This window comes from Tauraco erythrolophus, chromosome 8, assembly GCF_009769465.1.
Source record: "Tauraco erythrolophus isolate bTauEry1 chromosome 8, bTauEry1.pri, whole genome shotgun sequence".
Classification (NCBI taxonomy): domain Eukaryota; kingdom Metazoa; phylum Chordata; class Aves; order Musophagiformes; family Musophagidae; genus Tauraco; species Tauraco erythrolophus.
In genome coordinates this window covers 16,543,939-16,560,636 of record NC_141472.1, presented here as the reverse complement: position 1 = coordinate 16,560,636, position 16,698 = coordinate 16,543,939, and the positions used below count along the sequence as shown (strand labels likewise).

The following is a 16,698-nucleotide window of genomic DNA, read 5'->3' as shown; positions in this document are numbered from 1 at the left end:
GACCTGGATGAGGGGATTGAATGTACCCTCAGTAAATTTGCGGACGACACCAAGCTGGGAGGCTGTGTCGATCTGCTTGAGGGTAGGGAGGCCCTTCAGAGGGATTTGAACAGACTGGATCGTTGGGCTGAGGCCAATGGCATGAGCTTTAATAAGGCCAAGTGCAGAGTCCTTCACTTGGGGTATAAAAACCCCAAGCATCGCTATAGGCTTGGGGAGGAGTGGCTGGAGAGCTGCCTGGCGGAAAAGGACCTGGGGGTGTTGGTTGACTACCGGCTTGATATGAGCCAGCAGTGTGCCCAGGTGGCCAAAAAGGCCAATGGGATACTGGCATGTATCAAGAATAGTGTGACCAGCAGGAGCAGGGAGGTGATCCTGCCCCTGTACTCGGCACTGGTGAGGCCGCACCTGGAATATTGTGTCCAGTTTTGGGCCCCTCGCTTTAAGAGAGATATTGAGCTCCTGGAGCGAGTCCAAAGAAGGGCGACTAAACTGGTCAAGGGGCTGGAAAATAAAACTTATGAGGAGCGGCTGAGGGAGTTGGGGCTGTTTAGCCTGGAGAAGAGGAGGCTGAGGGGAGACCTGATTACGGCCTATAAATACTTGAGAAAAGATGGTGGGGAGTTAGGGGAAGGGCTCTTTACATTAGTGATGGGAGATAGAACAAGAGGAAATGGGCATAAGCTTAGTCAGGGGAGATTCAGGTTGGATGTTAGGAAGTATTTCTTCTCTGAAAGGGTTGTCAGCCACTGGAATAAGCTGCCCAGGGAAGTGGTTGAGTCCCCATCCCTGGATGTGTTTAAGAATAGGGTGGATGAGCTACTTGAGGATATGGTTTAATGGGGATTAGGGATGGTTGGACTCGATGATCTCTAAGGTCTTTTCCAACCTAGAAATCTATGAATCTATGAATCCACATGGATCTTCTGGCAGGAGAAGGAAATCTGCCAGCTTGATGGGGAAGAAAGTGATTCATAGCCATTTCTTCCCTCTGCACTAGTCCCCACATGGCATTTTCTCATTTTTTTACTGAATTTCTGTCAAGGAGGGTCATTACAACAGCTCCACAGAAAGTGTAGCTTTCTCGTTGTCACTGTAACTTACAGCAATTTAGATATCACGTGTGCAGAACAAAAACAAGCTAGAGATTCACTCTGAAAATTGACAGGCACAGTTTTCTGATTGTTTTATTACTATAGGAAGTGTATTCTAAATTGTAATCTCTCTCACGATTAATACTGTGTTAATCAGCTCTTAATCACAATTAGGAAGTGTAGTTACTATAAGGGACTAAGATCAGCGTGGAAACGTTTCAAGCTCTTTAACTGCTCTTTTCAGTATGAGAATTTTTACAACAAGTTACCTTTAGCACTAAACAGTAGTCTGTGGGTGCTTTGTATTTGTTCCGATAGTCCTGTCCATAGTAAACATTGACATGATCTAGCTGTAGAAAGCACACGAGATCCCGCGAGACCTATTAAATACAAAAATAGTGATTTACAAAATATCTGTATAAGAAAACCATACACACTGACAAAAATCAGTCTAGTGTTAAGATCCAATACTAATATAAGGTCTAGTTAAGGTCTAATATTAGTTTCAATCTGGATCGAAAACTAACAATACATGGAAATACAGCCATGCATAAACTTTGCACCAGACATTCATTTTTAACCAGAGACATCCTTTTCCAAATTCAGTCGGCTTTTTTGTGTTTTGTCTGCATTTTGCCTTTTGACAACATGTTACACCAGACTACTAATGTTTATTCAGAGTTGGTATCAGGAGAAAGTAAATAGGACTGGTTGAGGGAACTTTTTAACAGCTGTGAGTTACATTTCATCTTGGTAATAATCAAGGTGTTTAAATTCCAGTGTGATCATGAGTATAACTAGTGATGTTTAGCAGTGATTGTAGGGCACAGAATTTCAACAGGCCATCTTGCATATAGATAGTTTTAATGAAGCAAAAGGCTGCGGAAAGAACATCTGAGATATATGCAGCTCTAAAGGTTGGGAGCTGATACGCTGACAGAGGTTCCTTCTTCATTGCCAGCTGTGTGGGAAGTGGACTTCTGTACTGGGGATCAGTTGATGCCGTCAAGACTGATGGATTCATGGACAACTTGAACTCACAGTAGTTCAGCCTTGAAGCTGTAATGCATTTGTAGCAGCTTTCTGTTTACTTTTCATTACTGATACATACAGAACGGCAGTGACACTGAAGAAATGGTATTATATTTACCAGTTCCAAAAAATTGGTCTGAAAAGAATCTCACTTGTATCAACTAAAACCAACAAAATTACTCAGACTGATCGTGGAGTTGGTCTGATATTTTATGATTGGCATTTGCAGTGCAATTTGGTCCTTCATATGAATTCTGCTTGAGAAAAGACAGCCTCAACTCCACCAATCATTGTTCCTCAAGTGTTTCTGAACAACTAACCTCGAGCTCACTCAAAAAGCAGACTTTTATCTTCTTGTATTTTTAAATTTGTCGTTGCACCTTTCACATCAAATGCTACCACAGTAATTTACACAATACTTCCATGATAAAGCTGCACTTTTAATTAAGGGATGTGGCAACTAGGCAAGGTACAGACAAGCCAAAATTTAAGGCTGACTCTTGTGTGCATGATTTACCAGTAATAAACAATTCAGGGAAATTGCTTTAAAATAGCTTACCTTTGCCTTCCCTTTAGGGACATAGTAGATTCCAGAAGCTCGAAGAAGAAAGTAACGTTTCTTCCAAGACTTTTTACCATCCTCTTTCAGCCACAAAACTCCCTCAATCTCTGGCACAGTTACAGAACTTCCACAGAAACATTCCTGTCGATAAACACAAGTGGTTTGAGAAGAGAGAAAGAGAAGAACATACAGCATGCAGTGGTTTGGTTTTTATGACTGAAATTCTGAAATTCTTTATCTAAGGAATGCACACATAATAGTGACAGCTCTTTTTTTCATGCAGTGTTATGAATTAGAGATTAATTGTAGAAGCTCTGAGGTAATTTGGACAAACACAAAAGGGGATCTTAGCATTTTCTCAGTACAAGAATGACAACAAAAATATTAGCAGCTACTGTAAAGATTTTCTAACCTTTCTAACTTCTTATCAGTAATAGATCCTCTAATGGTTTTTACTGGCTTTAAAGTCGCAAGGTCACCTTATCGATATAGCCTCGTAAGTCTAAGGATACACAAAATCTATCTACATATCGATCAGAAACAGCTATAATTCCATGAGCACTCTTGTTAATAACTGCCAACACTACAACTTCTGTTAAGGTGCTTTTTATAAAGAGCTAACAGAGGAAAACAAATGCTTTAAATACACTCTAGATTAATACACAGCACAGAGATCTATGAGTAATCCTAGACGAAAGAAAGAATTAGATAGAATTACAGCCATCTGCGTGTTATGGCTTCAAGCATCTTTTTCATCAACAGTATTCATATGACCACTTATTAAATTAAATAAGAGCATGCATATGCTACTTATAAGTTGAGCAATATTAAGTATAACTCAACATTAAATACCCAAAATATTTACTTTTGTGTACTGAAATCACTGATTACTGAAATCGTAATCATTGTTCTGGAAACCATGACACTTCAGCATGGGTATTTCTCTACAAAAACACCACAAAACCATTCAGTTTTCAGCTTATGGAGGCTATGTTTACTGTTTATTTGCTCCACATATTTTTTTTTTGTCCTTAGATCTGTAAACTATTTGATGTGTTTGATATTAATTGACTTCCTTTTCTGTCACTCATTTTTTAAATTCAATATTTGGTTGCTTATTTTAACATGTAACTGAAATACTTTTTAACTACTTTGCTTACTAACAATATTTAAAATGTTAACATAGACCAGTCACTGAATCAATGCTATAGAATTTTGTACAGAATAACCATTTGGAGAGCACTATTAAAAAAAGCTCTACCACCACAGGCCAAAAAAACAGGTGACAGTTCTGCAAACTTCGACCGTTTTTAGCCACAGTTACAGGTAACCTCATTTTGATTATAACTGAGTATGGTATTTTAGTTATTAAACAAAATAAAGACATATTTTTTATTAACTGATCATATCTGAAACAGGGTAACATCAAAATAGCCATTTATCTCAGACGTAATGCATTCCATTCACAGTTGTTCCAGAATTACATTCAGCTCCGTCCATCAATTTCAATCCCCACAACTTTTTAGAGCCTAGCTTCAAACTCTGAAATTACCACTATACCCTTTTTGTTTTGGCAGTCTTACCTCTAGCAGCACCTCTTTATTTCTGTCTGCCATCTCAGAGGTTTCTTTCTTCCCCAGAAGATAGTTCTGTAACAAGAGAAAGCTTAATACTTCTATAGGCCAAATCAAGCCAAATAACATTTCTCATTTAACTTTTTGTAGTGGTAAGAAAAAAACAGCTATTATCAAAGAACAATACATTAATTGAACAAAACTTTGTAGTCCAATTGAAACTGTCAGACTGCTAAATAATACACTAAATTATAACCACCTTCTCCAGAAATATCAATCGGTCTACATTATTATCCTAAATAACAGCCGCCTAACAACATTGTCCTGACTTTCCACAAAGCAAAGAGCTGCCTGGTACAACACATCCAGAAATAAAAATAATATGAACTTGAAAATCCCACAATAAAAATATTTAAAAAACCAGAGATCTTTAAATGTGTTACATACTGCCATTATTTATGCATTTAAAGCAGCACACACAGAAGCAATGTACTTCTTTCCATGTTGCCCTGACACTTTTGCTGAATAAAAATATTTATTTTTCATGAAGAATTACTGAATACTCCTTGTCTTCTTAAAAGGAAGACTATACATATGTACTGTATGTTATTTAATGAGTTTTGTCCTCTTCTTCAGCTTGGAAAGGGCTGGGGAAATGAAAATCTTCCTTGTCCTAACCCCTAGCTCTTATACTGGAAAAAAACAATATTCACAAACTTTAAACAGTTCAGTGTTTTAAACCAAGGAGAACTATTGGTTTTATGCTGGTACTTCATTCTTGTTGACAGTGCCTACTGTATGTACTGACAGTGAATATATCAACTCCATGTTTTTAAAAAGAATTGAGAGTTTTGCTGCTTCATTGCAAAGCACTTGAATACAACCTGGTTTTCAATTCTTGCTTAAATAAAAATAAAAACCAAGTACACTGATGGTGTCCCAAAGGATGCGCATGCAAAACTGATACTCAGTTTAAAACCAAGAACTTATCACATAGATACCATACATATATAAAAATAATCTATGTCTCCAAAGGAAACAGATTAGGTAAGAGTTAAGAGAGAGATCAAGTGATACCATATCCAGTTCTTTTAAACTCAAATTCTTCAAAGAGCCACCTTCTGCTTTTCTGTTTCTTTTCCCCCACTCCCTTACAGAACTGAACTGCTGCCGGGTATCAAATCTGTAGCTACCATTTGCAACAAGTCAGGGCTTTACGGCCAACTGAGAGAGGAGAGAGGCCTTTGGTATCCCGGCCAAGGATCAGGAACTACAGGTGAATAGAGGCAGGTCCAGCTTCCTCAAGGAGAGACACACGCTCTCCTCTCTTCACCTGCCATGTGAATATCAAGTAGCTATTCTCTTCTTTCCTGCACTTGGGCCACAACAACCCCCTGCAGCGTTACAGGCTTGGGGAAGTGTGGCTGGAAAGCTGCACAGCAGAGAAGGACCTGCGGGTGCTGGTCGACAGCCGATTGAATGTGAGCCAGCAATGTGCCCAAGCAGCCAAGAAAGCCAATGGAATCCTGGCATGTATCAGAAACAGTGCAGCCAGCAGGAGCAGGGAAGTGATTGTCCCCCTATACTCAGCACTGGAGAGGCCACACCTGGAGTACTGTGTCCAGTTTTGGGCCCCTCACTTCAAGAAGGACATTGAGGTGCTGGAGCGGGTTCAGAGAAGGGCAACAAAACTAGTGAAGGGTTTAGAGAACTTGTCCTATGAGGAGCGGCTGAGGGAGCTGGGACTATTTAGTCTGGAGAAGAGGAGGCTCAGGGGGGACCTTATTGCTCTCTACAATTACCTGAAAGGAAGTTGTAGGGAGATGGAGGTCGGTCTCTTCTCCCACGTTATGAATGACAGGACAAGAGGGAATGGCCTCAAGTTACGCCAGGGCAAATTTAGGTTAGATATCAGAAAAATTTCTTTACAGAGAGGGTTGTGAAGTATTGGAACAGGTTGCCTAGGGAGGTGGTGGGGTCTCCATCCCTGGAGGTGTTTAAAAACCGTGTGGATTTGGTGTTGAGCAACATGGTTTAGGGACCCTGACAGTGCAGGGTGAATGGCTGGACTCAATGATCTTGAAGGTCTCTTCCAACCAGACGATTCTATGATTCAATTTTCTCTTCCTCTTCTTGCCAACAACGTAACAATGCACAGTGGAGAGGCATTACTATGAGCATCAACAACTTTCTTGCATATTTGCACAGCACTAAGTATTGGTGCAAATGTCATGAAACTGCTTGCGTTGATCTCCATTAAAATTACCCACAAACACATTAGCATACAGATTGCTTCAGCTCATAGTCTTCTGCTAAGGACCTGATTTTGTGCCAACCATAACATGCATGTACATGGCGCTGAAATGCAAAGTTGCCTGGCATTTTAATACACATAGAAGTATCAAAATGAAAGTATGGAAAAGAATGCTACCAAGACACTGCAATCAGGCATGCACATGTGCACACGCATTCACCATCAATTTCAGGCTCACCTGGGGATTCTTGAAAAGTGCATATTTCTCTATACGTTCCACGAACATTAGTTTGTTTTGACTATCTCTCGTCCAATTCAGAAGATTTTCAACTAAATTTTCATGATCTTCAAAGATCCTCTCTGCAGCAATAACAAGAGAGAAAATACATTTGAATCTGTCACATTTTGTGATAGAAACTACTTTGTAGTCACATCTGGGACATAAGGCATATACAGAGAGAAAAGAGGGAAGAAGTTCACACTAAGAAACTAAAAGAACATAGTCAACTTTCAGACATGCCTGGTTTGACACAAACACTCACTCAACACTCACCTCCTTCTCTTCACAGTTATAGTTCTATCAATATATGAAATGTTTTTCTTTTTTTTTTTACCTGACAAAGCCTACCATACCACCTGAACAGGCTCAAATGACAACACTTCAAACGTTATGAGTACAAATAACGTTATCACGTTTATATGTGCTCTGGTCTACACAATCCTTGGAGGAATTTATTTGGTGCAAAATTTGTTTCTATGTCCCAAATCACTTTCTCTCTCGTGAAGTATTAAAAAAAAGAAAGAGAGAACAATCAGAAGGAAAACTAAATGATTCTGAAATGCAGAATACCCATGGTTAGTAGGGGTACGGTAGGAGAAGTCTGAAAACTGACACTGTCTGTTTCTCACAATCTATCTTGCTGAACAAATGATGTATCAACGATGGCTTCTGAGAACTCTGAGCTTTGACTCTGGAAATATTTATCACCAGTACAAGATACGGAAAACAGGCAAAAGAGAAGAGAGGAAGAAAAAAGAGGAAAATTTACTGAAATGGTAGAGAAATATCTGAAAACCTGTATTCTAAAATAAATGAGGAAGAACGTATCTTTGGGAAACCACTAGACCAACTTTCTCCTCCTTTCAAAGATAATGAAGTAGAATCTTGCTTTCTGCAATTTGTTCCCTCTACACATAGGCCACACGGTGGCATTTCAGCAAATTATTTCTTTCAGAACGTTTTGGGTCTTGCTTGACCTTTCAATTGCATCTGAAAGCAGAACATGTTTTTTCCACAAAATCAATTACACCACGTATTTACAGAGGGTCTAGGGCACTGATCACATCCAGACCTAGGAGCTATCACTAATAAAGACCGAGATGGCAGATGACATCTCAACATCTTTAGTAATTAAGAATACTAAGCAGAGTGAATGCAACAAAATGTCATCTGTAGGGAACGAGCTAATGTGTTTGAGATGACAACACAACATTACTGAGGTCTCAGTGAGATCCTTCTAAGCAGCTTTCGAGTTATAACTCACGACTTCCATCAAGCTCTATCAGCAACACAGCAATACTGTCTTCCAAGAAAGTAAAAAAGGCGTTATCTAACAGAAGAACAAAAGAAAAAAACTTCAGAGGACTGTGATACAAAAGCTTAAATCTCACTGCAGCCTCATTAGTAAAAGTGGTAGCCTTCAAAACATATCAACTGTTATTACAAGAACAACAACTTAACTGAAACACGAACCAACATATTCACTGAGCATAATGTACCTATAATATGTAATACTGCATATAATGCAATGTTCTTATTATTAAACATATTCTCTAAAATTAAAACTCACAGGTATTTCACAGACATATTCTGCTCTAACTAAAAAAATGAAAACAACCTCTGTCTCAACCAAAAGCAACCTTCCAGAGTTGTTTCTGTTACAAATTTGCAGCATTTCATTCTGCATTCTGGAAATAGTATCATCAAGGTCTTTTGAAAGTACATACAAAGCGTCTGATTAAACCATTAGATAGTAACACACCGTCCTCTACTTCAAGTATATGTTCATAAATGAGACTCCTCAAATCTAGTTAACCACACATATTTGAAGCAGACCACATAAAATGCAAAGACAACCAGGAACTCTACAGGCCTCGTCTCTTTCTCTGCAGCTTGTCAGCTTAAAAATTTCACTGCATTTTATTGAACTGTGCAATTAATGAGCAATCAACTGACACGACAACACGGTAAAATACACTGTGAAGGTACATAAGTCTTCTGTGTCTCGCTACAGGAAAATATTATAATAAAGGAACTCCTTTCTCTTACACAGGCATTGCGAGAAATAATATTTCAAAAGATGAGCCACTGGCAAAATAACACAATAGTACATAGGGTGAGGGCTTTGTTGTAATCATTTTTTCATCTGTTTTTCAAGCTCCAGTATAAAATATGTGAATCAAACAGACTGCATTCTGGACTGTCTTTGAAAAAAATCCACGTGACATCTACGAAAAACTACGTAACAGTTGCCCTACCAACGATCAAGGAAAGCCAAATGAAAAAAAAAAAAGAGAAAACTGAATTCTAACCTCTTGCATCTCTCATGTTTATCTTGTTGTAGGCTGAATTTAAAGTTCTGTAATTATAACAGACGTTGTTCTTTAGCTTAAAACTCTTTCAATACATCATTGAGTTAAACTCTGTCATTCGCAGCAGGTCACTGAGCCCACACAGTAGGGCATGCATATACTTGCAGAACACCCAACAAAAAGAGAGATTTGTTAACCCTGGTTTCATTTCAAAAAGATCTTAATTCAGCCACACCATTGATTTGGATAAATACCAGTACATCTTTCTGTTGGCAGCCTAGTAGTTTGTTTCTAACAGAAGCTGAAATACTTTTTCCAGTATTTTTTTCCTTTATTCTTTCCAGGCTGCACAGTGAACGGAAGTATCTTACGAAAGCAAATCTAGGATGGGAAAGACTCCTGGTTGAGCCTTGAGTTCAGGCTACCTATACATTCAGAGATTTTTCAGTGATCAAAACATAAAACTATTGTAGAACTAATAATGTTATTTATTCTCACTAGTAAAACGTTGCAGAATTATACCCTTGATTTTTATATATCTAATCTGGGTTTGCACAGAATTTGTGCAAATTCTTTCTGGTTTCAGAACTGGGCAACTTTTAAGACTTCGTTTACTAAAATTTTAAGGTTTTGAGCCTAGTAAGGTCTTACTTTTCATACCAAAGGTAGAAGATTCAAAGGATACCTTGTCACCCTACAAAGGGCTTTTTGTCTCCCAATAAGCTACATTTGTCTCCCAACATGCAACATTGCCTAAATAGAAAAGGTTTCACCAAGAGACAAGAAATACTAATCTGCATTTTAATTTGAAATCAAGACCTTTGGGTTCAGTTCTGGGCTTTTCTTTAGTCAACAGGTAAGGTGCTTCACAGCTCTTTGATGTAATTCTTCTCTGATAATGGAGATAAATAATACTGGTTTTCTATTATTTTTCCCCTTCGTTTCCATTCAAATGCTTTGGCTAAATGAACAACTTACATTGTGGTATGTGCAATGCAGAGCAAAGGAGCTTTAACTGCCCTTAGAGCCATATCGCCAATTGCATTAAAATATTTAACAGAAAAAAAAAAAAAAGTGGGCACTTTTTGTAAGGAAAGCTATTAGGATCAGTACAAAATACTATTTACAAAAAGGAAGATGCATGTTAAGTTTTTTATACCTCACCTCTCTTTCTTCTCTGAGGAACACATCAGGCTCAGTGACTAGACATTAGTAAAATTCCTATATCGCACCTTAGAATTCAGACATGCTTTAAATATGAAAGAAGAAAACACTCTCAGATCGTTCTGAAACAACATCATTCATGAGCTTTATTACATGAATGAACATTCACTACATGATCAAATAGGATGATTAACATCATGAAGACAAGAATTTAAATCCTTCTGAGGACATAGATATAGACAAGTATTACATCAATAGATAAAAATTATACAGGTCTATGATCATAATTATTACTTACCCATTTGCAATTCAGAGATGGTTTCCACCAATGACCAGTCTAAACTGTAACCACAATGCGATTTGTCCATCAGATTGTCTAATACTTGTCTCACTGTTTGCCTCTCATCTACCATCATTGTTTTTGAGCTGTCATCAGACATGTGGACTCTGATCACCAACTATGAAGCAGAAAAATAGGAAAACAAGAAGGATTAATTTCCCACGTTTCAAATAAACACATATTTTTTAAGATCTTGTTTCTTTTTCTACGATTTGTTAAAATAGCATAAAATATTAAGTTCGATCAAAACATTCCCTCAAAATGTAAAAAGCCATAAAAGATGGTTAGATATCTGTATCACAGACACTTAACAAGATACTGTTCTCCTTCAGTACAAGAGACTAAATATAAAGGTCTTCCCGATACAATGACAATGTGCTTTAGTTGTGTGTTAGGGAGGAAAAAAAATCTCTCCTGCCGAAGTGTCCTGTTCTGATGAATAAAGTGTCTATGTGACAATTTTTCTCACACATCTAGGTGGAACAAACATAGATACAGAGTTCTGCACAACCGTATATAGAATCAAAATTTTTCAGATTTGCAACTCAAGCTTTCTGCCCGCTTACTCCATATTTTCTAAAAATGCTGATTATGTAAACAATGTACCTACACTAAATCTTCTTTTTCTGGGGAGTATGAAGCATTAAAGTGAAAGAAATCTGCTTTTAAAACACAATGGCTTTTAATAAGTATTTTCTGTCCAGAAAGAAAAATGCAGCCATTTTTTAAACCAATCAAAAAACCCTAAGACAATAGATTCTTCTTGCCCATCATTATGCTTCCTGTTCTACACTTTGTTCAGTTGGCAAAGTTAAAGTGTAGAAGTTGTAATCCATTGGTTGGCTTGTTAATTCCCACCTTTCAGTAAGGACAGTTTTTCAGCTTTTGATAGATGAACACTAAATGTAAAAGGCATTTTAAGCTACTGAAAAACTCCAAATGTAAAATAGGAATGCTGAATTTCAAGGGAACGTTTCATATTTTTTGCTAGTGCATCAAGTAATGTCAGTAGACTTTCTCCACTTGGTAACCCCTGTCTGTAGTCTGTAATGCTTATATTCTATTTATCACTGGAAAATCCTACTATGCATCATTAGAAGGGGTCTGTAAAGAAAACAGACTCAAATTTTACTTGCATGACTGCTTAATATACAAAGACAATCTCAGGAGGCTGGGTCTTCATTTCAGCTTTGCGTGGAAGTTGGCAAAGTCTTCTCAATGCGCGCTACTTGCAAAGTAAGCTATTTCTTAAGAAAAACATAATGTTATTCGATATACTAGGATTTCCTTGATTAGGTCATCTAGATGAGAAAGTACATTATCACCCAAGATCAGAACACTACAGTGTTCCTATTTTATTTAGGGCAACTTAAGGGTAATAGACACAAACAAGAAGAATTTTACTTGAATTTTCCATGTGAAAAAGTATATAAAAAAAGATGTTACAAACTAGTATAAATAATTTACCTTTTTCACTTGTGCCTCTTTAATCTTCTCTAACGCAACCCTAATCTTCTCAGCCTTGACTTTAGCAGCCTGTTCCTCCTAGGGGGACAAAACACACAGAATTACGGTTAACACAAACTTCAGTCCAGTTTTAGTGGATTTACTTTTGAGGCTACCATGCTTTAAAACATGAACTGAAATGCTGATTTACCCACCTATAAATCCTCAATTATTTCTTAATGATGATGACTATTACTTTTTAAAGACAAAATGTGTTACTATGTATCTCTAACATTTAGAAATACAATTGCCATTATCTCCAAAAGAACATACTGGAGGTATAGATTTTGTATAGACACATTTGGCATTTCTCTCTTCTTCCATGTTGTAACTAATCCTGTGCATTACTACCAAATATTTTCAGTATATCATGTGTTTACTGTCAGAGATTTAGACAATACATATTCAACAAGAGTGTACAACTGAGTACACCCAACAGATTTTTGGCTGATCAACATAAAATAAATAGCACACTGAGAAATACCGGAATTTAATAGCACACAAAGTATGGAAAACAAATCCTATAAATGAGATGCTACACTATGTGCACTGGTTTGGAAGATTTTTAACTTCTAAATCCATTTGCTATAAGGAAGTAGCCTGACTGGTCCCTTTACCTTTACTAAATCCAGGCTGTATTTCTCCTTGCTTTAAGTATTTTAATGAGTACTCTTTTCTTTGATGCTCTATTTTTGTTACTACTGGAAATGCATTAAGAATTCAGAAAATTCAAATCTATTCTATCTGCTAATGCTAAAGAAATCTGTATATTTTAAGACTAGCAATACTGGTTTTTAATTTCTTGAGATTATTGATATTTCTGTTGAAAATGGATTTGAAATATGCAGCTAAACAAGCAACTACTCTCGTTAAGACGCCATACGCAGGTTTCAGATTTTAGAAATCTTAAATTGCGGACCTTCATTGTGGCTAATGCCTAAAAGCATAATTATTTTAAAACCTTTAGAAAAATAAATAAACATATGAAATAAATAAACAGACAAATCCCCTTCAAAATATTTGGTCTCCTTAGAAAAGAAAAATTAAGATTTTTCTCAGGTCAAAAGTAGCACAGCCCATCACAATAACACTGAGCATGCCACAGACGTTTAGTTCTGTATTGCTTTCTTGTATGAATGTAATTTGTGGTTTCTTTACCATGTGTTTAGATGGTTGCTTTTCTTGTAAAAGTCAAGATTCAGCTATTCTGAAATCCACACAGCTTAAGTTTCCCACTTCTCAGTGAACTACTGACATTCCTATCAGCTGCTAAAAGGTATTTCCTGTGTTACTTACTGTACTCTTACTTAACAGCTTTTGCTCTCTCACACCTGTGACCATACTATGCACTGGAAAAAACATCAGCTAGACAGGACAATAGGCTGTCTGGCGAGAAACATAATCCTTTTCAATAAAATGAACCAGTAAGTTGACACAGGCAGAAATAACGTGAGCTTGAAACATTATCCTTCAATTACCTAGGACCATTGGTTTTTATTAGTCTACAGGGCACTATGGCTTTTTATTCACCATCAAGATGGTGTCATATAGCTTAAAAAGGTTAAATCAGATTAGCATTCTATTAAAAACAAACAAACAGTGCTATGATACCTAGAATCATTTAAATGTAAAACACACCTAGAGTTCTAACATATTCTTCCTCTTCCTTAACGTCAACCATTTTCATCTACAGAAACAAATTATTACGAAAAAGCCAAGGTTTCAAATACTTGTAATTTTCTAAAAGTGATGCTATGCACCTGTGCATTATGAAATCAGCAAGAGCAAAACACTTTTTTATTTTATCACACATTCAGAGAAACTGTAACCCATGGTTTAAAAAAGCTGCTCATTAACCAACTATAAATCTTTACTGCTGTACAAAGGTCGACAGCACATTTGGTTTTGCCCTTCACTACATCAAGCAGTACAATTTTCCACCCCATTTCACTGTACACCTGTGTAATGCAGCTATCTACAGCAAACCCCAGCAGGAACACTTTACAGCCACAGTACGCAGGCAGCAACAGGAGAGCAAGCAACAAGGAATCAGCTGGGAGCCCCTCTCAGAGCTGCACCGACACAGATAAACATCTTTGTTGATCTCAAAGTTTATAATCCACCATTCCCTAAAATGCTTTTAAAAATAAATAAATATGTAGACTAAAAAAGATTTTGAGGATTTAATATTTTATCACCTACCAATTACTTTTCATTTCCCACTCAATTGTAATGTGGGTCCACAGATCAGGATTTCTTTACTTTACTAGAGCTTAACAAAGTCAGTTTAAATTTAAACAAAAACCCAGAATTATGATTATAAAAATAAGAACTGGTTCCAACAAGCAACAAACTATAAAAAGAGGTGTGAATCTACTTACTGGAAAGGCACAGAAGACAAGGAAGCAAGAATCAGAAATTTTGGAAAGCACAGTAGTCAAGGATTTTACATTATTCAAGTTTTGCTTTATAGTTAGTGCTCAGGCCACTGTTACATCATTGCTGATATGACAAATGATGTTTCACTGGAGCAGGAGGAAGAACTACTTTGACAACTTAATAAAATAATTGAGTAACTACCGAATGCTACAAAACTCACAACAACCTATTCTATTTCTCTCCTAATGGCCCAAAAAAACAGTCATCTGCATCTCCTCTCCATCAAAGTACACAGTTTTTTCCCAAAACTGCACTCAGACACAAACATATGCTCTCTCCTGCCCTTACATGGAACCAAGACAACTCCTCAACGGGAGGAAGCACGTGCAATCCATTAGCTTGTACTAAGCTAACAACATTTTTCATTGCACGTGGAGAAAGCTGACAGGTGGCAAAAATACCTGCCCGCGACTGTAAACTATTCAACATCACAGGCTAACAAGGCCAGGACATGCAGTCACATTTAACTCAGGTGTTTGTTTCCCCTTTGCTAGTAAATCCTTTCAGTAATAGTGATGTGAGTTAGGTTGCCAAAGGGTCATCAACACGCACATAAACGGCAGGACTGCTGCCTAGGTCATGGTTTCACCAACGGCATATGCCAACATAAATCCTGGTATGGCTGATACACGTGCCTCCCCTGCACAGCATTATTGTCAGTTAGAGCAGTCACAGTGCTGCTGTGGCCACCCAGACAGTTCGGTCAGGGCGCTGATCTGGCTGAAAATTAACACCGCAGAAAGATTCAGCAGGACCCGCTTCTTGGTAAGACTGTCTATACGGTCACACACAGGCGATGGAAAAGCACAAAGGAGATACGTACACATACCCCCTGCGTGAAAACACCAAACGCAAAGGAGCGCCATTTCCACCTCTGATAGGAAAAGGATATTCTCCTTTAGTAGCAGTACACATCACTATAAAGTTGCAACATGAATTCCTCACTTTAATGGGATGACTCAGGGGGTATTGTTTTAAATGGGAGTCGCATTTTAAAGCTTTGAGCTGAGATTACTTTTGTTTATGGAAAACATCACACCTGACTTAAAAAATACTTAAGAACTTGATCATCCAAAATATCCTAACACACTGTGAACTAAAACCGTAAGAGCACAGCTCTACAATGCAATGGTCTTAAAGCAATTACTTTTTCTTTGTATTTTTATACCAGAACTCAGTTTTCAATAATTTTAGCCTATGCTGGAATAGCGGAAGGAATAACCTCAAAAAATCTGAAGTTAAGCTTTCCTTTCTATAATGACAATCACAGCCTCCTGCCCCAGTTTCCAGCTAAATGTGCAATTAAAGATATTCTAGCTGTGTTTTAACATATAAATATGTAAGATATGTGCTATGACAGAGCTGACCTTGCTCAAGTGACTTTATGCCTCACAGTTCTAGGCTGGGGTTTTGGTTTTTGTTTCATTGTACATTTTAAGTGTCATTAACTGACCCTTTTTACAGAGATCACAGGCAGAATGGCAAAAAAAGAGGGGGGAAAATCACTTAAGAAAGGTTACAGTATTTAGAAAAGTTAGTAACTAAATGATAAGAGGTAACTAACAAAGTCCACATTTCACTTAAGTGCTAACAAGATGCATAAAAAAAGAAATGTCTTTTACATTTAATATTTGTAATTTTTCTCTGAAGTCTTTCTTTGAATGCAGGTAAGAAGATAACAAAATACACAAATAACACTGACTTCTGAAGGTAACCACTGTTTATTTTCCCAGCTACAGCCTTAGCTTCAGGTAGAAAGGCAATCACCTGTTTTGCAAGGACTCTTCTTCCTGCAGAGTTTTTATTGAAACAGTTTCCTGCTGCCCAAGAGCATCATATTAACATCTCAGTTTGTACCTAATTCCCCAAAACTTCTAGACATCTTTATTAGCTCCATGTTTAATGTATATCAATCAGAAAATTAATCACACTAATGAAGCGTCTTCTGTTGGTTGTTTTCATTTATTATTAAAAAAAAAAAAAAAAGAAACACTGAAACAAGTATGTATGTGACCAGTGCTGGAAGGAGAAAGCTGAATGAGTGAGTATTAACAGCAGTTCTTCTGTATTTCTGGATAAACTCCTTAGGACAGGCAGAACACCTCTACTCTAAAAAAAACACAATGTGTGGCAACAGTGGC

General features: G+C 37.4%; 1 protein-coding gene across 1 annotated transcript in view; it reads right to left on the bottom strand.

Annotated features, from left to right (window-relative positions):
* Positions 1–16,698, bottom strand: part of RAPH1 (Ras association (RalGDS/AF-6) and pleckstrin homology domains 1) — a 64,463-nt gene that overhangs the window by 12,786 nt on the left and 34,979 nt on the right. The window contains 6 exon segments of the mRNA XM_086615887.1: positions 1,364–1,474; positions 2,686–2,829; positions 4,272–4,337; positions 6,755–6,876; positions 10,571–10,730; positions 12,080–12,157. Of these exon segments, the coding sequence (XP_086472013.1) occupies positions 1,364–1,474; positions 2,686–2,829; positions 4,272–4,337; positions 6,755–6,876; positions 10,571–10,730; positions 12,080–12,157 (681 nt within the window).